The 25127-nt window shown below is 34.9% G+C and overlaps 1 protein-coding gene across 2 annotated transcripts; it reads right to left on the bottom strand.

The window, feature by feature from the left end:
* Nucleotides 1-167: 167 nt before the first annotated feature.
* On the bottom strand, nt 168-25127 carry Ing3 (inhibitor of growth family member 3). 2 transcript variants are annotated; one of them, XM_042695973.1, is made up of 12 exons: nt 24950-25127; nt 24610-24681; nt 22596-22696; nt 20035-20100; nt 10683-10779; nt 8672-8743; nt 7566-7685; nt 7178-7335; nt 6425-6618; nt 4854-5046; nt 4167-4205; nt 168-2628 (listed from the first exon to the last, which is right to left on the bottom strand). In XM_042695973.1, exons 1-12 carry the CDS (start codon nt 24975-24977, stop codon nt 2512-2514), a joined length of 1257 nt encoding a protein of 418 aa, XP_042551907.1. In that variant the 5' UTR covers nt 24978-25127; the 3' UTR covers nt 168-2511. The 2 variants fall into 2 exon arrangements, with proteins under 2 accessions (XP_042551907.1, XP_042551908.1); XM_042695974.1 differs by having other exon boundaries at nt 7566-7646; nt 24950-25103.

Below are 25127 nucleotides of genomic sequence, written 5' to 3'. Positions count from 1 at the left end.
CTCATAACTCATGCATGACATACTAATTTGTCCAAGGACAGAGCGCACTAAAGCTGCACTATTTGAAGATGGCTGAAAATCTAACCTACATGGAGTTTGTTTTCAAGAAGTAAAGAGCCACAAAGTTAACTGCCCTTCAAAAGAATGGACATATGTTTATCAAACACTCAGCTTCATTTAGGCATTTAATTAACCCATTTATTGCTTCAAATGTGTCACCATGAACATTTAGATATACACTCTACAGCAATAAGGCCTTAATTTTCATCACCTATAAATTGTGAACCACATTTGGACTTTATATGCCACCAACTGTTACATGAATACTGTACAACAAAAATTTTGAATGCCCTTGGTGTAAAGAACAGAGAATACTAATAGTTGGCCACTTCTGTTTTAAATGAGGTAGTTTTATGTTTGGCCCATTTTATATATATATATATATGTATATATATATGTATATATATGTATATATACATATAATTTATTAACAGGTTCTACTCATTACTTAATACTTGCACATAATCATGGTTTTGCTCTTTATATACAATTCATAACATATTCAGTTTGAGTTCAGAACTTGTCAACGTGTTTCAGAATGTTATAAGAAGTAGAATTTAGAAAACAAAGGGGTTATAGTAGCTGGAAACAAATGTTCCTGACTCAGCCAAAGAACTTCCTCTGAAAATAAGGCTATGCATAAGGCTTTTCCCTTTTATTTCAACCAATTTCAGAAAACTTATATTATAAAATGAGATGTAACTTATTCACATGAGCAACTCAAGGCAACATATTAATAAGCTAACTGAACATAATACTAAAAGAGTACTTCTTAAAGGCTAATAATATTACCATGAAAATACTATCAGGATACATAATACCCACGCTATTACAAAATCATGAGATTGCAAATCAAAATCTAACTTTTGGAGGAAGCTGAAAGTTATAAAATAAGACCACAGTATCTCAGCCCCACAGATCTCAAAGCTGGAAGAGACCTTTGACATCTCCTATCTCATCCTCTGGGTAGCATTGCATAGATTTTACACTGTCACTTGGGTAAGTTCTTTGAATTAAAGCACAAATCTGATGGAATCAAACAGTTTCAGTACAAAAGGAAAAATGATAGTGTAACTACCCTTGAAGTTGTAAGGATTTTTATCTACCAGACTTAGTGTTACATTTTACATAAAACCTTTGCTATGTAAAATCTATATAAATAGCACCTCTAGAATAAAACCTTAGGAGTGCTTTAAAGACATCCTACAGCCGGTATCACCCTGGTTTCATAAGGCCCAGTGATTAAAGATGGAACTGACTGTCACACCACTATGCTGTGGAATTAACAATGGAGCCAAATTTTAAGCTCCAGTCTAGAGGGTCTCTATATTCATGATGGCCTAAATGCCTCCAGTGAAAACATCCATCACTAACACTCCTATTTTATCTGCTGTAATTAGGATTATTCTATGTCCCTTAGACTGAAGGAAAAACCAGAGAAATGGGTTAAAAAATACATTGGCACTTTACATTTACATTAAAAATGTCTTTCTCTTATAATCATAACACAATCTCCAAGCATTATTAAATAGAAATCACAGAGTACACAGCATTGTGTCCCAATTCTCTGTGCTTTTTAGATTACGAAAACTGGAAATTAACTATAATTAAGACATTTTCATTATTAAGTGTGTAAAGTATAAATACAAGTAATTTTTTAAAAACTTTATTTTAACACCTAATACAATTCCAATTTTAAGGATTACTTGCACAAAAAAATAAACACATTTGGTATAAAAATGACTTTAACACCCTTTCCTGTTCAGCCCCGCCCCCACCCCATGAACTGCACTCTATCTGGATGCAGAAACATATAAAGACTAATGGCACAATTAGCTTTTACTTACAGGAGTTTCTGTTTATGTACCCAGGTACTCTAGAGGATACCAGCCCACTTTAATACATGAACTATTTCCTTCAGCCTGCTGAATTAGTTTCACAAAGAAACAAAGCTTATTATAAAGGCATTTTAAAAATCATTATCTTAAATTCTTTTTTGAAGGACTAACTTTTTTTTTGCAGTCATTTATATACAGTGTTACATAACAGCTCTGGAGTACAGTACATGCAGCAGAATATACCTGTTGAATATAAAATACTTCTCTTAAAATCATCATTGCTGGAATTCTTTGAAGTCTAAATTATAGAATGCCCATTACTTTGAGGAAATGGTTGAGGAGTATAAATGTCTGCATATGTTGGCCACAGAAAGAATCCAAGGCTAACTGGAATAATATTCATAGTACACCAGGAGTGCATAAATAATTTACTTACATAATTAAAATACAACCCATAAAATTTAAGCTCAAGATCTTGTAGGATTGTCTGTGTAAATCTTTTTAAGTAGTTGCCTGGAAATGAGTTGTTTCTTCTTTCTCTTTCTTCTTTTTTAGTGTCCTATAAAAAAATGCTGAGCTAACGCTGTTTTCTTCTTTAAATGAAGTGTTGCCCTTATTTGTGTCTACTGCCCCTCCTCTTCATCGCAGCAGTGCACTGGGGGCAGTACCACTTCCCTTTCGGTGCTTCTGTCAATCCAACACACCCATAGTGGAACCACTCTATTGGGCACTGGAAAGGAAAATTTACAAATCAAAGTTTGGTACTTCTAAAGAACCAATAATATACCAAAATATGTCCAAGAGACTGATTAGTCCACTTAACAAAAATGGGATTTGTGAAATAAGCTTTTCTTAGCTATAGGATTATTTAGAAACCACTTACGTCTAATGGATATACTTCATATAAAAGAAAACATAGGCACATAAAAATTATGTTTCTTTGATATTGGAGATTCTTGGGATACATTCCCAGAGCATACGTACATAGCGCGCGTGCGCGCGCGCGCGTGTGTGTGTGTGTGTGTGTGTGTGTGTGTGTGTGTGTGTGGACAGCCAGGTGAAATTTTTATTAAGAAAGTAAGTGTACTATAAATTTTAAAGGTTAAAAAAATATTTACCACTTTATTTGCTCCATTATGAAATAGAATAAACTAGTTTTAATTAAAGACATAAAGGAAGCTGGTCATTAGCACTAATGAGGCTGGTGCAGGACAACCCTTAGTTTGAGTCCAGCCTGGGTTACGTAGCAAAGATCCTAGCTTAGACAGATGCTAAAAATACAATACAGTCCAAAACAAGAGACAAAAAGGTATGCCCTGAGCTTCCTTTTGAGGTGCTTTTATACAGTTAAAATATATAGAAAAAAAATTTCCTCTCTGAAACCTACACAAGTTTTACAATTCCACAAAAAGTCTTTACACTCAGGGGCATAGCAGGTGCAACGGGGAATCCTACGAGTTATGGTCCTGGTATGTACAGAAATCTCATTTATCATTTTCACCAACTGCACGAAAAGAAAGTATAGGGTAGTATTCTTTATATGGTGAGGTAAAACTGTTTTCAAATAACCAGCAACAGCCCTATCCTGTCAAGGCAGGGAAAGGTATAAACGTTATTGGACCAAGACAGTCTCTTTTGTTCTTTAGAGTGTTTGATAAAGCTATTGTAGGATTCTGACACAATTGATCAATACTTAAATAATATTCAAAATAATAGACAGACAAAAAGAGGTTAAGCTGTAAGACTGTAAGGAAGGAATTAAATTATTAGATATAGTCTCCACATTTAATATGTATCTAACTAAAATTAAGCTTCCTAAAATAGAAATTCTTTCGGTCTTGCATTTTTTATATCATTAGTTCCTGTCAGCTGAGGCCTCTAGCATGCATTCAGAAATACCACTTACACTACTAATAAGAGCGTAATAACTTCCCTTCTATCCTCCAATTATTCCTTACGACCTTGCCTCCTATAAGAATACATTTTAAAGTTGTATCTTCAATGTGATAAATGAACCAGACTCTAGGGAAACCCAGTATCTTTAGCACACAGAGAAAAAGGATGTTTAGTTTTCATATAATGTAATGCTATTACTGTTAAAAAATATAATCTGTACAGAGCATCAGGTAATTAATTTTTAAAATGTAAATATGGAACACATTAAAGAATAGTACTAATATATTGTGGTTTATAGATAAATGATTTGTAGATTAGAGATATAAAATATGTGACTCTTTTCATTTCCAACTAGAAAAAATTAATACTTACATCTTGGTTATCACAGCCCACCATCTCTCCATATGATACCTAATTAAAAATATTAAATATTTTATTATGACTATGTAATTAGTATTGAAATCCAAACTGGTTGTTTACAATATTAGAATCTATAGAGAAAATATTTGACTACACAGTTATATTATATATTAAGTATACTGAAATAGGGTATAATTTTTTCTAAGGCTTTTTGGGTAGGGGCAAGGAATATTTGTAAAAATGAACTATTATGGATAACTTTCATTTATCCTTATCCTTTTTTGCATTTATAGTAAACATAACAAACATGTCAGTTTTAGAAGGAAAGGAGAAAAGTGTATCGGCAAGAGTATAAAGCGCACTTAAAAATTAAATAGCACCAGACACTGGTGGGCTCATGCCTGTAATCCTAACTACTCATGAGGCTGGGTTCTAAGGATTGTGGTTCAAAGCCAGCCTGGACAAAAAAAGTCCATGAAGACTCTTAACCCCAACAAACTCAGAAGAAGCTGGAAGTGACGGTGTGGCTCAAGTGGTTGAGAGCTATCCTTAAGCAAAAGAAGCTCAGGGACAGTACCCAGAATTCAAGCCCCAGGACAAGCCAAAAAAGAAGAAAGCAAAAAAAAAAAAAAAGAAAAATGAAAACAAAACAGCTCTCTTCCTTCTACTTGTTCATAAAGGCACAGACCAGACATTTACCTGATTACAGATGCAGTATCGAGGCTCATTTGGGTCATAAGTCCAGTCAACCTGACTGTTTGAATCAGATTCTGGAACTACTGTTGTTTGTTGGGAGATTTCTGGTACAACAGTTGAAGATGAAGAACAGGATGATAAGGAAGAAGAGGAGGAAGATGATGATGACTGCTGGCTTGAAGACTTGTTGTTGTTTCTAGAAAAAAGATAATTAGTTTTAGTAGCTCATCATGGTAAGTTATCTAAGAATAACTCTTACATAATGATATGAAATGACAATAAATGTACAAATGAATTTCTAACACTGAGTTAAAGCAATCAAATTATAAATACACTGTAATTAGTACAACAAAAGCATCATTTTATAGTAGCTTATTTATATTGTTTTCTGGAGAATAAGAACATCCAACAGAAAAATCCCTTAAAAACGTTTCCATGGTTCCACCAGGCACAGCATTTTAGGCTTGTAATCGTAACTGTTCAAGCGGCAGAAACTAAGGATCACAGTTCAAGGCCAGTAAAGGCAAAAAGAAACTTCATCTCATTTGGGTATGGTAGTGCACACATGCCATTTCAGCTATGTAGGAAATGTAAGTAGGAAGGTCATTTTTAGGCCACTTTAAAAAGAAAGGGTTTTTAAAATAAAAATTTATATGAACATTGATACCTAACATTGATTTAAATTGTTAGTAATATCTTAAGAATTAGTACTAGTTGTGGCTACTAAATTACAAAAGCACAAAGGTATTTAATACAAATCATTATGACAATCCAGACAGGAAACCCAGTGCGTTAAAATTCATAAGTTCTCTAATTAGCTCAATGTTGATTACAAATGTTAAAATACAGGACTTCAACATCAGTTAATACTCTAAATTAAATTTTTTAAATAGATAAATTTATCAACAGCAGACACATTATATCTGAGTTATTACAACTGACTTTTTAAAATGTTTAACAATTCTGTAGGGTTTTTTTAAAATTCTTTTGAGAGTTTATTAACACAAAATACATTTAAACATACATTTGTAATACAATTATTAGATAACTAATTCTTTAGATTTAACATTTAAATTTTCATTATTCATAAATACCCAACTTTCTAATTCAGTTATGAGTCTGAGATGGATAGTGCCAAATGCTGCTTGTTTTCCTACTTACAACTCATCCAAAGAGACTCACCTATGTAAGGCACATTTTCATATCATCAATTTTGGGGATACAAGCAAAAAACTGGGGACCTTACTATTAACCAAATTGAAAAAAAATCTTAAAGAAATTCCCATGATATAATTTATTTTTCTATTAATTGACCTTGAACAAATAGAATAGCTGAAAAGCAGCATTATGAAATTTCTTATCCTAATGAACAGAAGTCATTTATTTAAAAACTCAATCTAATATTATAGAAACATTAAAAACAATTCTAACTTAAATCTTCAAACTACTCTTTCAAAGTAAGACACTATAAAGGAACATGTCTTCTAACATATCACACCTCTTGTTAACATAGCTGGGACATGAAGTATATTGAGTACTTTGCAAAGGGATGGCTTATGGTACAATAAACTTACTTGCTCTTTCGGCCACTGCGGGAGTCGGCTGTTGATGAGCTGGCATTCTGCGTTAATGTTGTCATGAGCGCTGAAGATGATGAATAGCCAGCTGTTTCTCTGGGCATGGAAAATTCTTTTCCCAGCTGAAAGTCATTATTCTTAAATGCTTCATAACTGGCTTTTAAACTTGATGTTCTCCGCCCTTCTTTCATCTTAAGTAGACATTCATTGATAGCATTAGTATATAAAAATACATAGATTTTTCTTTTGCAAGTTTTACATTACAACTATTATTTTTGGTTTATGTAATATTGGTCTGTTTTGTTTAAACTGTTATTTTCATCATTATCAGTTAAGCAATTTCATGTTAAGATTTAAAATCAGTTTTTATACTAAATGAGGAAGTATCTATGGAAAGAATAACTTCTCCTTTTGCTAGAAAAGTAAACTACAGAAATAAACAGACTGTAGCAAACAAAAGGTCCAAGAGCAAGCTCTGAGAGTGGCAGAGAATATGGAATTGTCCCAGCTCTTCTATGAAACACAGGCAAAAATCCCAAGAGTCCGAACAATTTCTTATATTCAACAGGTTTTTCACTTTTCATTTTCAGCCAGGTGACTCCTAATTATTATTTCATTAAAAAGTGTTTTAAAAATGGAACTATTCAATGTCAGAAAACCATTTGCTTACATTGAAACTGTTTCTATTAAAGTTTATTACTGATGTGAACAAAAGGTAATACTTTTGTTTCTAAGCTTTGTATTTTTTACCTGTGCTGTAGCTTGAACTGCTTGGGCTGCTGCCATAGTAATAGCTCCTGCACCAGTTCCTGAAGATAACGAGCCAATGTTATAAGATGCCAGAGGTTGGGAAGAATTCACATTGTAAGCATTGTTAGAAGAAGCTGTAGAATTATTATTTCGACAACCTGTATAGAAGAATAAAAATGGTTACAGAGAACATACTGTTACAGTGTTAAAAATATATTACTTGCCAGAACAGAATAATCATTAAATTTAAATTCTTCATGTATTATACAGTAAATGGAATAATGGAATATCTTTCCCTTTTCTTAATGTTACAATTCATTAACTCTGAATTCATTTCCCCTTATTCTAATACAAACAACTAAAAGAAAAATATTGAAAATAAATTTACCCAGTGTATTTTCCTTAGCTGCATCTGATGTAAGGGTAGACAGAAGAGCTTCAGATTTAAACTTCTTTTCAGGAATATGATCTGTTGTCGTATGGTGAGAAGTGGGATTATATTTCCTTTCTGAAAATAAATAAAAAAAATTCAGCTGTTTTTAAACTTTAGAGAACTATGGACAAGGCCACTCATAAACCAATGTAGTCAAGATTGGGGCTCCTCATGACACACGGGACACTATTCACTCAGAAAAAACAAACAAACTCAACTCTCTGCTTGATGTATGTTATTTGCAGAGTACACATTTTAGATATTTCAGGAGCAAAACACTACTAAAGATCACCCACGATGGACATATAACATGAGGGAAGATCTGTTTTCGATATCATTATCTCCCATTCTGAATAGCTTTGAATTAACCCTTCTTTCTTATTAAATTTACTCTCTCTCTTTCTCTCTACACACACACACACACACATCTTGGCACAGGTGGCTCACGCCTGCAATCCTAGCTACTCAGGAGGCTGAGATCTGAAGATCACTGTTTGAAGCCAGCCCAGGCAGAAAAGTTGAGATTCTTATTTCTAATTAACCACTCAAAAACTGGAAGTGGCACTATGGCTCAAGTAGTAGAGCCTTACCTTTGAGCATAAAGCTCAGGGACAGCACCCAGGCCCTAAGTTCAAACCACACAACTGGAAAAAAAAGAAAAAAAGTACACACACACAAACACACACCAATAGTCATCAAGGTGATCATTAATAATGATAGCAATCACTATATGCCAAACACTACACTAATAACTAGAAAGGAAGGATGAAAAAGACCAAGACCCCACTATATGAAAGAGTTTATTGTTTGGCTCAGTTATGACATTCCTAGAGAGAACCAGACCTCTGTAGCTATGAATTATACATGTTAATATTTCAAATATATATTCTCTTTATTAATTTCATAGAAAACAGGCTATTCTATTCCCAAATCAAATAGGAATTTCTCAAATGAAGTCTGTAATTAAAATGAAAAAAAAAAAACTTATAAAAACAAATAATATAGGTAATATTAGCAAGATTTTAATTACATTTAAAAATCAGCAACCAAATCAAACTTACTTTCCACTGGAGTATGTGAATGAGCATGGTGATTATTCACTGGCTGTGTAGGTGTATCTAATTCCAAAGAGCCTAAAAAAAAAAAAAAAGATAACCATGTCAACCAACTATAGTAAGACACACCTTCCCTCCCCAACAGAGGACTGTCAAGCTCTGATATACCTGCCTGCATCACCTGTAAGCCAGTTGAGAGTTACCATTACCAATCCCACTACAACTTTCTGTGTCTCAAAAGTAAAGACAGTCTCTTCTCAATTTTTGCCTCAAGAACAAAATGGCTCAAGGCATGCTATTATCTCACTAGGGAATTCACCAGAATGGTGGTCTCACTAGTGGGAGAAGAAACAGTATAATCCTTCTAAGTAGTCTGGTCTAGAAAATTTCATTTACTGTGGAGATGAGAACTTTTCCCAAAGTTCTAGTCAACGGGGACATGACTACATGAAAGGAAATTCTATAATTATTAAAGACTTCTTAAAGGAAGCTAGGGATTTTGCTTGCAAAAAGGAAAGAATAGAATCTTTAATACCAAGCTTTAAAACATTTCTAAAGAAATTCTCTAGGTATGTCTATGATCCCTTGAGATTAAATTGTGGCAAGATGTAGGATAAAGCAGTTTTTATAACTTATTCAATTCAGTTTGAGGTCTGTGTTCTTAGAGGATGCTTTATCGACCTTCCTGCAGTACTGAATAGGCATGGATAGTCATTATTCACAGCTATCATCAGCATTTAAAACAAAAATCAAAACAGCTCTACTAGACTATTTTATCTTGTCCACAAATAGTTATTGTCCTTGGACAGGGTTCCTTCAGAATCAAAGTATCACAAATAAATTAGATGGTTATCAAAAAGATGGATCTACTTTTGAAGTCAAAATTTAACTATGAATAGTGAAATGTATTTGTGACTGTCTTCTCTAGCTTGCTCACCAGAGCATATAAGCAGAGCTATCCATTACCTAGAACTGTCAAATCTTTCATCTGTGAGGAAAAAAGGGAACATACTTGTCCTACTGAAATGCACCAAGGGAACAAAAATACATTTGAACACTTTAATTAAATTCTGGTAAAAATCAGTCACTAATTGGTTCTATTAACATTTACTGAGTGCCTCCTCTGGGCCTAGCTAGCATCACACTATCTGGCTTTATGTAACTGACACTTTAGATTGGAAGACATTTACATTAGTGAAAGAAACAGCCCCTGTTGCCAGTTTCAAGAATTTCTTGTGTTGAACTTAAGAGGCAGTTAGGGGTAAGCTGATCAAGTGAGCCTAGCAAGGAAATATTAATATTGGCTTGTTCCTGATAAGAAAAGTTTACAGGGGCTGGGAAGGTGGCTCAGTGGTAGAGTGCTTGCCTTTCATGCATGAGGCCCTGGGTTCGATTACTCAGCACTACATCCGCAGAAAAAAAGCCAGAAGTAGTGTTGTGGCTCAAGTGATAGGGTGCTAGCCTTGAGCTAAAGAGCTGAGGGACAATGCCCAAGACCAGAATTCAAGTCCCATAACCAACCAAAAAAAAAAGGTTTACAAAAATGAGTAAATGAATGACAGTGGCAAATTTGTTTCTTGATGATTTTAAGTTTTGCTCTTACCACTTTTCTGACTAGCCTATGTAGACATTTAAAAATGGAATGACTTGCTCAACATGATGGTCGCCTGCTTACTATACTGATTATTTGGGAAGCTAAAGCAGGATAGAGTCTGAGTTCAGACTGGGCTACAGCAAGTTCTAGGCCGCCAAAGCTACATAATGAGATCTCCATCCCCAGAACAAGCAATATAAATAAATAATTAAAAGGAATGACTTATTTTCATAAACGGTGGAATGATATTCTACATTATTTCTCTCAGTAACCATGACCTAAGCAGTTCCCATTTCTGGGCTCCAAGTTATATGACCTGGACACCACCACCCACAAAGGGCAGATCTGAAATTTTTCTTGTAGGACAAAGTGATACGCACATCTATCATCCAATATTGAGGGAAAACTGTAAAGTTTACTTACGCCTCTCTAGTATTTCTGTAATTCCAGCATTATCAGCTTCCAGTTCCATTTTAAACTTAGCCAGTTCCTGATCCAGCTTTCTCAAGTGTCGATCTACCTGTTTCAAAGAAGATCAAAGATAACCACCAAAATTTGGGATTCTGCTAATGTGTCAGTTTAGTGAGGAAACCTCGATCTTTGTTTCTTTTAGAAAATCTGCTTAAATATCCTTGAATAAGTCAATTAACCTATGCCTCACAGGTTTTGAATATATTAATGGAACTAATCTCCCAAATATCATTTTTAAGAAATCAGAATCTCAATTTGTTAGAAAATATTCTAGGCTCAATACTGAGAATTAAAATATATAAACAAAAGAAAACTAGGTCTAGGGATTACAGTGTGTGAGGAGGAACTACAGGGCTGATTAATTTTCCGAATATTTAATTATTACTTCCAGCTTAATCTCTTCTACTTATAAGAAAGCCATTCATAGTACTACATCAGAACTGTTACTTAGATGGTAACAACTAAAGCCTCAGTCCACCAAGAGGCTCCTATATTTCTCTAAGGCAGGAAAGCAGGTCCATTATAGTTGTAATGGCTCAAATGAAAGGTGATTTGGGCCAGAAAATGTTATTTCCCAAAAAACTTGTCTAAAATGATCTTATTTATGGCTTTTTTTGGTCGGTCATGGGGCTTGAACTCTGGGCCTGGGTGCTATCCCTTAGATCTTCAGCTCAAGGCAAGCACTCCTACCACTTGAAGCCACAGAGCCACTTTTGGTTTTCTGGTGGTTTACTGGAGGTAAGAGTCTCATGAACTTTCCTGCCCAGGCTGGCTTTGAACCATAATCCTCAGCTCTCAGCCTCCTTAATAGCTAGGATTACAGGCGTGAGCCATCAGTGCCCAGCTAAAATGATCTTATTTATATACTACTGTCCTGGTCAAGATCAAAGAATTTTACTTCTTCACTTACTTAAAAAGTTCTTTTAATGAATTTCATAGAATTATGACACTTCATAATTATGACAAGCCATGTCTTGTTATAAATGTTAAATATCTTTTCAATATATTTCCAACTTGCTACTTTTAAGTGAAACAAAATACAGTCCAAATTATTTCAAATATTTATATTTCTTTATTGACAACTTTTTCAAAGACTAGATTCACTAAATCCCTGCTATAATTAGGAAAAACTTCATTACAAATATTATGTAAAAGGTAAAAATTTAAATAAGAAATTCAAATAAGTAATGTGTATCTAAGATGAAGGAGAAGGGACATATTAGCAAAAGACAAAATATATTATGTTAGATATTGATGAAGAGATCATGTAATGCATAGAGTTTGGTGCATTCAATGCATAACTTTTCTAGTCCTCCTTCTAATCTCTTGAGGAGAGTTGTATTTTTATAAGAGAAAAATAAGTTCCATTTTTATAAGAGAAAAATCTAAGGTTCACAGGGGTTATCTACCATCCCCTTAGTCAAACAGTTAATAGTATTAAGAAATGAAATGTAACTCTGATCTCAGTGTGATAAATTATAGTTCATCATTTACATTTCGTATGCCCTCTGAACTTCCGCATAGGGAAATGGACAAATTTTTTTAACTCAGCATAAAATAACTAAACTTGGAAAGCCAGTCATACTGTCCCATTATTTTTATTTTGTATTATTTAAGATCAATTATATTTGTGATTTTTCAGTGATTTAAGTCATTTCCTTCTTGCTTCCCATACAGATTTCTCTTAGAAATTAGCAGATATGTTAATTACTGTTATATTTAAAGCCTTATAAACTGTATGATAAGGATATACTTGCTCCTATTCAAAGAACATGAAGGTAGTATTTGAGCATCCTTTCATGGAATCTCTATTTCAATTAGAAAGTATGAACACAGACCTCCAGTATTTAAGAATATCTCTTTGATTGTCAGAATTTAATCTCTGGGGAAATGAGTCAAATATTGAAATTCTTAATGCAATGAAAATAGTCCATAATCTTCTTACCTAGAGTTATTCTATGAATACATACTGAACTCCTATTATGTACTTAGCACTGACTTAAATGGAGGATAAATGCCAATGAGAATCCCTTGCTTTGACAGGAATTTGAACTTAGCCAACAATAGATTTAAATAAGGTTTTTAACATAACAAAGATTAATTTATGTCTAGTTCTGTAAAGTAACAGTTAAACAACAATCAGAAGTAGTCCATAAAGAAAAAAAATGTAATACTGGGCTGTGGTAGACTAAACGAGGTAGAAAGAATGAGGGTTGTATTTAAATAATGGAAAGGAGTAGTAATTAAAAAAAAAAAAAAAAGTATAGTGACTTGAAGACAAACACTACACCCAGAGAAAAAGAAAGAATGGTATAATTTAAATGCTAGAGAGGGCAAGCTCTGTTGGAAGGGTGGTATGAGGGTGACATGAAGACTTTTTTATATACATATACCATTTGAAATTTGTGTGTTTAAAATTTCCAATTTTAATAAATTAAATAAATAAATTACTGATGAAGTTTATTATACATGAAAGCATGGAAAATTGTTTTAATACTAGATAGTTCAGAAAAGAAAACAGAATTCAAAGAATTTATAACTTTCAAAAGCAAATTCCCAGTTAGACAGAGAAGCCTTAGTTACTGGAGGTAGGCAGTTTTGTAGTACTTTTCTGTTATTCTTACATCTTATGAAAAAAAACATGAACAGACTAATAATATAAGCAATTATTAAGCAATGACAATTATTTTTATCTTTATCATTGCTATACTAAATCAAATTAGAAGTCAGAGAGTTGATCACAAGATTTAACCTAAGATATAAAATACCAGGATACTTGAACAATATTAAATGGCCATAATAAAAGCTAAACTGAACTTAATTGAAATCTGTTACAGGCCTTCCCTCTACCAAATGATTTCTTCTATCTATATGAATTCTTCTACCTATATGAATTGGTAAAGCACCTACCCCAATCACCACAATGGTGACTAAATGCTTATTAGGAAAAGCAAGGACCTAGTCTTATACCACCTTCTGTACATCCCTGATTCAGAAGACTGACATAGTAGTAAAGAGGACAGTCGTCTACTTGAGAAATTTTTCCATCAGCCTTCGATTCCCAACATAGGCCTAACCCCAAAGTCTAATTATTGATTTATTTCCAATTTAATATCAGTAAGTGCTATACAATTTCAAATTTTCATGGTCAAACTTAACTGATTATTCTTTTCCTAAACTCTTCAGAAAAAAAGGAAATATTTAACATTTTCATGTTCCTAAAAAATGTAAGTTCTACTTAGCAATTTTATACAAACCAACAACTAGAAAAAAGTCTTCTAATATTTTTACAGTTATAATACTTCATTCCTTTTTCTTTTGGATCACTTTTCAAATACTAAGTATTTAAATGTGTCAGTGGGACATGCAAATTAAAAGTAAAAGTAAGTGAAGTAAAAAAATAAAAGAGGACTGGGAAGGTGGCTCAGTGGTAGAGTGCTTGCCTTGCATGCATGAGGTCCTGGGTTCGATTCCTCAGCACCACATAAGCAGAAAAAGCTGGAAGTGGTGCTGTGGCTTAAGTGGCAGAGTGCTAGCCTTGAGCTGAAGAGCTCAGGGACAGCGCCTAGGGCCAGAGTTCAGACCCCACAACCAACAAAAAAAAATAAAAAGAAAAAGAAATAAGAGGAAGATGCAAATGAAAAGCTTTTTATAGTTTCTACAGGATCTGTCGCTTCCAGGACAAATTAATAATAATAATAATAATAAAAGATATCCAGGTTGACCTTTTAGAATGAGCAAAAAGTTTATGAGATTCTAAGTTGAAATCCATAGCAATAAGAGATAAAATTTTTATCCACGTGACAATTTTGTTATAGCGAATAGAAGGGTAAATTGGGGTAGAAAAGAAACTATAATGGCGAAGTATTTCTCTAGGAAGTCGTAAAAATGGTTCTTTACATCTCTAAATTATATTTAAAGTAGATGAAATTGTGACCTATCTTTAGGCTGCTCCAAATACTTGAGGCCTCAGCACATAAACTATCATCTAATCGCCTTGCTAAAAGGACAAGGGACAAATCAAATAAGGACAAGAGACAAATCAAAAGGTCAAACTTACATATTCCCTTAATTAGAGTTATCAGAAAAAGCCCTCAAATTTATAGGCAAAATGTGGGTCTGAAATACAATCATCTTAGGAACGGGAAAGGATATTAAAAAAAAGCAAGTTCAAGGGTATTGAGCACTCCAAAAGACTGCTAAAATCATTCACGCCTTAACTTAACACTCAAATTTTATCAGAGCACAGATAAATCAACTTTATTTTATATTGCCATTTAACTCATCCTTATGATAGTGACAGCTGACTGAGAAACACAAATAAGTACTTAATAACTATTTATGTATATCAGGATTCTACAAGGAAATTATTTTAACAGGTTAAGATTTTTGTTATTACCATTTGCTGATATTATGTAGTATGGCTTCATTCCATATTAAATGAGGTAATCAGCACAATAATTAAATGAGGGAATCAGTATACTACACAGACTAAATTTACTATTAATGATAAAGGTAAATAAAATATTTTACTTAAAAAATACAATGAAGCTGGGCATTGGTGGCTCTCGCCTGTAATCCTAGCTACTCAGGAGGCTGAGATCTGAGGATTCAGTCAGCCTGGGCAGAAAGGTCTGTGAGATTCCTATCTCCCAAGTGGTAGAGCTCTAGCCTTGAGCAAAAGAGCTCAGGGACAACGCCCTGGCCCCGAGTTCAAGACCTGTGACTGAAAAAAAACAAAAAAAAGTAATGAAATACCATGCAAGTGTCTGTCACTGGAAATGTCATACATCAGGTGTGTTTCTGAATTCATGTTTTCAGATTTTGAAATACATGCATATACATAATGAGATACCTTGGAGAAAGAACCTAAATCTAAACACAAACTTTCATTTCATATTATAGTTTACACATATAGCCTAAAAGCCTAAGACATTTCGTACACCAGCATTTTGATTGAGACTAATAACATGAGTCAGATGTAAAATTTTACACTATGGCATCATGTCAATGCTCAAAAGATTTTGTAATAGGGAACATTTTATATTTTGAGTTTTTGGATTAGAAGTATTCAATTAGTAAAGTTTATTCAACTATTCAAGTTAAAAATAAAATCTGAAATACTTCTTCTCTAAAACATTTTAGAAAGAAACATAAACCTGTCTTTTTAGACTTTCACTTAAGATGTTTTCTATTGATATTTCAGGGAAAAGAGCTCATTTGGCCAGGTATCTTCTATCTTATGATCAAACACAAGATACTAGAAATACTGTAAAGCATAAGCATAAGACATTCAATTGTCTTTAAATTTTTAATAATTATTCATAACTAATGTTAGTTTCTCATTCACATCTTTAAGTATCCAATTGATAGGTTTTCCTCTTAAATATGTTTCTTTAAAGTCACTTAGTATACTAAGATGACATGATGAGAAACAAGTGATAGAATCACGTCATAGAAGGTATGAGAAAGGGCTGAAACAACCACAAGAATGTATATGCAGGGGACTAAAGCAGGAATATACAAAGGGGACTCTTGTCTCAAAAGAAGAAGCAAACTGCCAGATGCCAATTGCTAGTTCTGACTAGCAGGTTCAGGGTGACAGATGAAGAGAGGCCCATGCGTTGATTAATCCTTTATATTACCTATAGGATTAGGAATGGGTTTACTGACAGGCATATTAAACCTAGATGTCTCTCCCTAGACTCAGATTATTATAGGAAAATAAACAAAAGGACACATTCCAAGAGGTAGGTAACAAGCAGGAAGTATTAAGATTAACATACTCAGGACACCAGAAAACAATGAAATAAGTATATACAAGGATTCCTCCTGTCTTTTCACAGGATTATTACAGAAGGTCAGACACTCACAATCAGGGTTTTAGGAAAAAGATAAGCCTCCACACAATCAGGGCTTTCCACTAGTATCATAGAAACACTAGTCAAATCTTCTAGTATCATAGAAACATTAGTCAAATCTCCTACAACCAGTAAGAGCCCCCACAGAGTTCTAGGTTCCCATAGCCAAAGGCTAACACTTGTAATCCTGGCTACTCAGAAAGCTGAGATCATGGATCAAGATTTGAAGTCAGCTTGAATGGAAAAGCTTATAAAACACTTATCTTCAAAATAATCAGCAAAAAGAAGGACTGAAGGTATGGCTCAACACATAGGGCACCAGCTGAGCAAGTACAAGGCCCTCAGTTCAAATCCTAGTAGTGGGGAAAAAAAAACCAATGAGAGGATGTAAATGGAGAAACGCCTCACTTTTATGGGAAAGAAAGTAAAACATAGAAAGTAATGATAATCTGTAGATTATATAAATATAAGATATTTCAGGAAGTTCCCACCAAAAACCTACTATTGACAGTATAAGGTTTTTTTTTTTAATTGCACGATTGAGCCTGGCGCCTACTGAGCCTGGCACAGGTGGCTCATGCATGTAATCCTAGCTACTCCGGAGGCTAAGATCTGAGGACCGCAGTTCAGACAGCCCAAGCAAGCGAGTCCATGAGCCTATTATCTCCAATAAACCGCTCAGAAAACCAGAAGTGGCTCAAGTGGTAGAGCGCTAGCCTTGAGCTGAAGAGCTAAGGGACAGCACCCAGGCCCAGAATTCAAGCCCTATGACAAACCAAAAAAAAAAAATTTGCATGATTGGGGAGGGGGTGTTTACTGACATGCAAGGCATACCTTTGGAATATCCACTGAAAGAGAGAAATTAAATCAAAATGCAAAGACTAACAGGTAGCATCAAAGAAAAGGATGAAATCTGCAGTGACAGCAACTTTATGACCACATGAGTAGTTGTGCAGTTGCCTGTGACATGTTAGAGTAAGAAAAGTCATGGAAAAAGTGGGAGACACTGGAAAATATGCAGAAGAGTTCAAGAACTCAACTAGAGTGGCATTGGATAAAAAGAGTAACAAAGAAGAAAGAAATACACAGAAGGTATGTCCAGCTTCAGTATGTGGCAACTGAAGAGACCAAGATTTACAAGGTCAAGAAATAGATGATTAGGAAATTTTTCTATTATTTTCAGCAAAAAAGACCACTTATTTCTCATGGCAAAGCAATAGCCATTGCTATTAGTTCTTTTAAAATCCAATCTTTCAGACAAAACTGCGAGGGACCAGATGTAATCTGCATATGCAGATTTTTAATTTCAATCTGTTTATGCCACTATCTCTGAATTTCTCCTCAAAACAACACTTAATCTAGCCCTGGACACTCCAAAACTCATGTCATCTCCTCTAAGAAATCAACTGATAACTGGGTGTAACAATTCAATCGAAAAACTGAAATTACCCCTTAGTACTCAATCCCACTATCTCTGAATTTCTCCTCAAAACAACACTTAATCTAGCCCTGGACACTCCAAAACTCATGTCATCTCCTCTAAGAAATCAACTGATAACTGGGTGTAACAATTCAATCGAAAAACTGAAATTACCCCTTAGTACTCAATCCCACTGATATTTACTTGTTACATCCTTCGGTATGGGTTTGCCACTTGAATTCCTGAATGTGTTTTCCAGCAAATTAGCAAAAACCTTAAGGAAGAATTCATTATTAGTTTTACTTTCTTTTTGCTGGTCCTGTGCCTTGAACTCAGGGGCACGCACTTTGTTTGTTTTCTTGGTTGACACTCTACCACTTGAGCCAAGTGTCTAGCCCTGTTTTTTGCTGGTTATTTGACAGATGGAGTCTCATTGGACTTTTCTGTCCTTGCTGGCCAATACTTTTTAGTTTTCCATTATACCCAGGTAAACTTCATTATAGTAGGTACAGATGGAAGAACAGCATAATCAACAAAGGCCAAATAATACATACACATGTTTAAAAAGCATAGAAAAATGTTATAAACCTTTTTGTAAATTCATGAAATACCTTTATTAAAGAATAAGAAGTAGTAAAAAAAAAATAAGTAAGCCAATAATACAACTTGGTTATATAAATTACAGTTATATTGATATACAATAAAAAAGCAGGTAGTTTCTAAAGATGGATAGTCATTAAATATAAGGATGAATTTTATAAACTATTCTTATACTAAAATGTAAATTACTGTTTCCATGTTTGCAGATATCATTTAAGACAGAAACAGTTAAGGATTTGGAGTTTATTAAAAAATAAATCAAGTTACAGCCTACTCTAACCTTTTGTTCACTTTATCTTTTACAATTATTTTTATAACTATATGAACCAAAAAGCCTACATTATTATGGCCACCGAGCCATTCCACTGTATAAAAACAATCAAATTCTATGTAGTTGTACATGACAAAGGTTTTTTTAGTTTAGCATACGCATTTATGTCTAACATACAGATGTACATTGTTATTGTGTCATAATCATTAATGACATTTTATTTAAATTTTCTTGCTCAGTAATAAAACTATCTCCCATAAGACTGCAAAATAAATGTGAATTCTATATGCCAGAGTAAACCCCAAATGGAAATTTGTTTTCTATTTCTGCTCTGAGTACAAAAAGAAATTAGTATCTTTTCACTTAAATACTAACGTGTCACCATAAAGGCATCAGTTTGGGAAATAACTGTCCATTCTATCTGATTTCTTGGTAGATTCAATCTTTCTCAAGCAAAGCTGCAAGAAATAACCTCTTTAAAAATTTGACATAGTCTAATATAACATGTTTACCACCTGAGCTAGTTAATGAAAATTATTAACATCCTTTAGCTAAACACTGACTTAAATTCTCTTTCTCATTTTTATTTATGTTTTTGTGTCTGTCCTGAGGACTGAACTCAGGGCTTAGGTCCCTGAGGTTTTTGTTTTTTTTTTTTAATTTTAGGGCTCTACTACTTGAGCCACAGATGTACTTCCAGTTTTTTGGTGGTTTATTGGAGATAAGAGTTTCACAAACTTTCCTGCCCAAACTGGATTCAAATAGCGATCCTCAGATCTCAGCATCTTAAGTAGCTAAGATTCTAGCCCCAAGCCACTGGTGCCTGACTTCTTCCTCATCTTAAGCAGACTGCCAAGAACTCCTGCCTTCACAGCACTCACAAGTACTGAACCACACACAACCTTACAATAGTCTCTTGTGATATGCAAGGGTCTTGACCAATTAAACACAGGGAATTCTCTATCACAAAGAAAGTAAAATACACACACACACACACACACACACACACACACACATACACACATGATCAAGAGAACAATGCAGTTAGTTTTACTCTATTCTTCCTACTATATTTAATTTAATGAAATTTAAACTATAATCCATAATTCCAGTAGTTATGGCATAGTATTCACATGCACTCACTTTACTTACCAAATCATATATCTGGTTGGCCAACTGAACCTTCTCATCTGCATCTTCCAAAGCCTTATAATAGTCCTAAATGGAAACATTTTCATTTCAAGAATAAATTAATAATTTGAAAATATGCTATGTAGGATATAAATTGCATTTTCATTAGCATGCCTATCACTGTCAAGACATCCTACATTAGCAATGAAAAGCCTCTTAGTGAGAAGATGTGATTAAGGAAGGTTTAGAAATTATAGACAATGGCCAAGGATTAAAGAAAGATGTTCAGAATTCCTAGAAGAGATACAAGTAAATATTGTTGCATGTCTAGCCTTTTTACTGCAAAATGATATGGGAACTACTGAATAATATTAAAGAATAAAAAAACCATTATTAACTAAGACTTATCTAACACGTAAGGCAGATTTATATTCTACTTTTGTAATGTTTTAAAAATGAAAGTACAGCTGGTTACCTGTGGCTTACACTTACAATCCTAGGTACTCAAAAGACTAAGATTTGAAGAGCCAGCCCAGACAGAAAAATATAAGACACTCTTATCTCCAATTAGCCAGAAAATAGCTGAAACTAAAGGTGTGGCTTATATAGTAGAACACTAGACATGAGTGAAAAAGTCAAGCAGGACTGTGAGGCCTGAGTTCCCAGTACTGGCACAAAAAAATAAATAAAGAGGGCTGGGAAGGTGGCTCAGTGGTAGAGCGCTTGCCTTGCATGCTCGAGGCCCTGGGTTCGATTCCTCAGCACCACATAAGCAAAAAGAAAAAAGCTGGAAGTGGTGCTGTGGCTCAAGTGGTAGAGCGCTAGCCTTGAGCTGAAGAGCTGAGGGACAGCGCCCAGGCCCAGAGTTCAGGCCCTACGACCGGACCACCCAAAAAAAAATAAAGAAAGAAAGAAAGAAAGAAAGAAAGAAAGAAAAGCTAACTACAGAAAGGATTCTGATCTGTATCTGTCTGTTACCCAACTGTTTTATCTCTCATTTCCAATTAGGTAAAAATTTTCATACATTTATACATTTGGATTTCTCCAGAGTGTAAAGAAAATTGCCTTTTAAAAAAAGAAACAACATGTATGAATTTCTATGAGGTGTCAGCCATTTGGGAATATATATTTAACAAATTTGCAGGCAATAGTGTCTTATACCTGGAATCCTAGATACTCAGGAGGTTGAGACCAGAAGATCATGATCTTAAGCCAGACTGAACAGAAAAGTCCCTGAAACTCAATCTCCAAAATTATCCAGCAAAAAATAGAGCTGAAAGTACAGCTCAAGTGGTATAGCACCAAGCCAAGTGCAACACCCTACAATCAATCCCTGATATAAAGAAAAGAGGCGGGAAGACTTAAGGGTGACCAAGGACTTTGGAGTGCATATGTGTAATGTGTATACTCACAACACCTAGGTCACTGGATACCTTCCAAGCCAGGATCATTTCTCTTACAGATGTTAATTTTTTTGTTCCAAACAGCAAAAAATCTTTCCCCACATGATAGAACAAATAATACAACTACTGAATCTGTCCTATCTAAACTAATTTCATACTGCTCCTTGAACAATTCAATGAAGAATGGGTATAAGGAGGCATTACCACTCAGTGAAAAGACTTAACCAGCACCACAGAGCTAAATGGCAGCCAGGACCAACAGATCATTTCAGTTATTCTTCCAATACATGCTTAAAGAAACTAGATCATACCCTGAAACAAACGTTGGGATGGGGAGAACTCCATTCTAATCTGGAGAAAAACTCAAAAATGCCCTATAAAATGAATACATTTTTCTTAAATTGTATTTCTAGATCTAATTTGTATAAAATTTAGAGTTATTCTTGCCCATGTAATTGTAAATTTATAATTTTTAAAATTAAATGAAAAAAATTTAAAAAAGTAAAAAAAAATAAAATAAAATTTAGAGTTGTAAAGTGAAATATTCTTTTTAGGATCCTTGAGATTGTGTTCATCAACTTATATACCTAAAAAATGTATAAAATATGTTCAAAATCTGATTTTATCCCATTTGTGGCCAAACTGGAAAACAGTATTATATCACTATAAGACAAATTAATTATATAATTAGAAAAAAATGTTAAATTGGTCAGGTATCAGTGGATTATGCCTGTAATCCTAGTAACTTAGGAGGCTGAGGTCCAGAGGACCACAAGAAAAGGCTAGCACACACAGTAAAATCTGATAGTATCCCCTCACCCACAAACCAGCATAAAGCAAAACAAAACAACAACAAAAAAAATTGGCTTAAGAGGTAGGGTGCCAGCAAGCAATCAAGCAGAGCATGTATGATCCACTGAGTTCAAACTCGGTACTGACCAAAAAAAGACACATTTGAATTTAGTTCTGCAATTCTCCACTAGGTAACAGTTACATAGACAATGTAAAAAGTTGTAAAAATGATTCCATGATTAAAAATTCCTATGCATAGGCTATGAGCCACAATAAACTACCTAAGCAACTGGTAAGTTTGTATCACTTTGAAATCTATTCAACTTTACAGTATCTTTGTCAAAGGTCCCAATATCTACTGACAAGTCATCTGCATCATTGGCTTACTTTTTTGATGGATGCCATCTGTTCTTCTCTCCACTCAGGTTTATTTTTCTTTGCATTCATAAAGAAGTCACTGACTCTTTGTTCTAGTTGATCCATTGCATCTGGCATCATAAAAGCATCTCATATTTAGATAGCCAAATTCATATACCAAGTGTAAATACATGTATTTGGGGAAAGAAAACTCATCTGATGAAACATACTGCTTTACTGGCTGTCACTTTAAAAACTTTGATTAAGTAACATAGAAAGCCTTCATTACCTACTTTTAAAAAGTATTTTTCCTATTCATTATTTTTTGTTGTTTCAAAAATTTTCTCAATAATTAAAATAAGACCAATAACATAAGCGGGATCTATATCATAGCTTTTCTATAGGACAGTCTTGGAATTAATTCTATCACCTCAGCTAAATATGGCAAAATACAGTTGCTTTTTGAAAGTACTAGATAATTTTAACATTTTTCTATGACAAAAATGATAAGAATAGGCTGGGGTGTAGCTCAATGACAGAGAGCTTGCCTGGTAAAAGCGTGGCTCTGGGTTCAATTCCCAGTACTGCAAAACCAAAACAAAATGATTTTTAAAAAAAATTGTAAGCACTTTTCATATATCATTAAGCATACCATCACCTCAGATCACATCTGAAAGCAGTAGCAATAATCATTTATTCGCCTAATACATTATTCACTTAACACACTATTCAATATAAGTTTTTTCAAAAGTGTGTGCCAAGAATAATAATCTCACTGGATGTTGCCTAAAAAAGAAAAAAATAAGCAAAATGAATGTTGCTATTACGTGAGAGGCTAAAAATATTTTTACTACACATCTTTTAAAGTTAGCTTAATATACTGCGTAATAGTTTTTCAGATTCTGAAAAACTCTTAAGAGTTCATTTATTTTCAGTATTTTCCTTCAAATAAGATTGTTCTAAAAACTGACATGCTGGTATCTTTTGTTGACCTACGACACCAATTACCTTTAGAAAATTCCAATAATTGCAAAAAATTAAGTTGAACAAACCCACAGTTGGTCTAAGAGAAACCCAAATTACTAGGACATTAAAATTAATTCACAGAAAGTTTTAAAATAGCAACCATTTATTTAATGTCTGCCTTGTATCAAGTATTACACATTTTCATTTGTATTATTTAAACCTTCAAATGATTCTTCTTTTTTGTTACAATAAAAACCCATCTGATGTGGCAATATAAAGTCAATGAGTGAATTAATAATGTCCTAAACTCAGATCTGACTTCAAAGTCTGTACAGTACTCCATTCTGTAGAGAACAGGACCTCAGTGATCACTGAGTCTTTAACATTTTAAGGACATCAAAGTAAGTAGATTGGGAGGTAGCTGGGAAACAATCCAACTGTCCATATGCCCAAAAGAAGAAACTGGAAGCGTCGGGGTGGGGGGAAAGCTCCTGAGCAAAGAGTGGAGAAATCCATGCACAGTTGTGGGAAGAAAGGGTAAGTTCTTAGCAACTGCAGGTGGACCCTGAGCTGTCTCTCTCCAGTCCTCACTCCACAGGAAGCTTTGAGTACAATTCTATTTTGTCTCACTTATTCTGAGAAGATGATTTTGCTGCTGACACTTGTGTTAACTAGGCATAATACTCCATCCCAACTTCGCCAGGTTCTCTAAAGATCCCTTCCTGTTTACAACGCTAGAGAAATTCCCATCAAGAACGCACTTCCACACCACTAGGAAGGCTGGGGTTCCAAGCATCCGCAATGAAAACCTTCTCCACGTGTATGCTGATTTCTACTAAGACACAGATGCAGTTTTTATTGCCCATGGCAAACTTTGGAGGAAAGAAAAAAAGAAAAAGTATGTTCCTTGATGACTTTCTCTAGCCAAAAACCAGAACACCAAACCACCAAAACCCAAACCCAGCACCCAGCAGCCCGGCGGGCATCTGGCACCGCTGGCTCTGTGACACGCGTCACCAGCGGCGTGGCCTGGAAGGCGCAGGTGTCGAGCGTAGCCGAGGGAAACGCGCACACTTACTCTGCACCTGCAGATCCATCTCGCGCATCTCCGTGAAGCGGTCCCGCAGGTCCATGGGAAGCTGCTCAATCACTGTCCGAGTGGAGAGTCCGTCAGGGAGGGGGCGGAGCCAACGGCGAGCGCAGGACGCGCTTGCGTCACTGCGTGCGTGTGCGCGGCGGTGGGGGGAGGGCATCGAGGGAGCCGGCGAGCCCACAACGAGGCTGCCAGTTACCGTGAGAAAGAAACATCCCCCGCTTCCCCCCCCTCCCTCCCGCCATCCCGCCCGCCCGTCCACTCGCGCCTTCGCCCGTCCGCCCGCCGGTCCCACGGGCGGCCACTGCCGGAGCCGCGCACTCACTTTCTAGATAGTCTTCTAGGTACAACATCGCGGCGCTTGGAGCAGGGGGCGCGAAGGGGTCCAGGGGTTTGTTTGTGTCACTCGCTGTCGCCGGAGTTTTGTCCCTTCCAATATGGCGCCTCCGCTAGCAGCGCCCGCTCGACTCCGGAAAAAAAAAAAATTGAAAAAAAAAAAACCA

Source organism: Dipodomys spectabilis, unplaced genomic scaffold (assembly GCF_019054845.1).
Source record: "Dipodomys spectabilis isolate Male_0828 unplaced genomic scaffold, ASM1905484v1 ptg000197l, whole genome shotgun sequence".
NCBI lineage: Eukaryota > Metazoa > Chordata > Mammalia > Rodentia > Heteromyidae > Dipodomys > Dipodomys spectabilis.
Note: the sequence above shows the minus strand (reverse complement) of the source record. Positions and strands in the feature narration are given on the sequence as shown.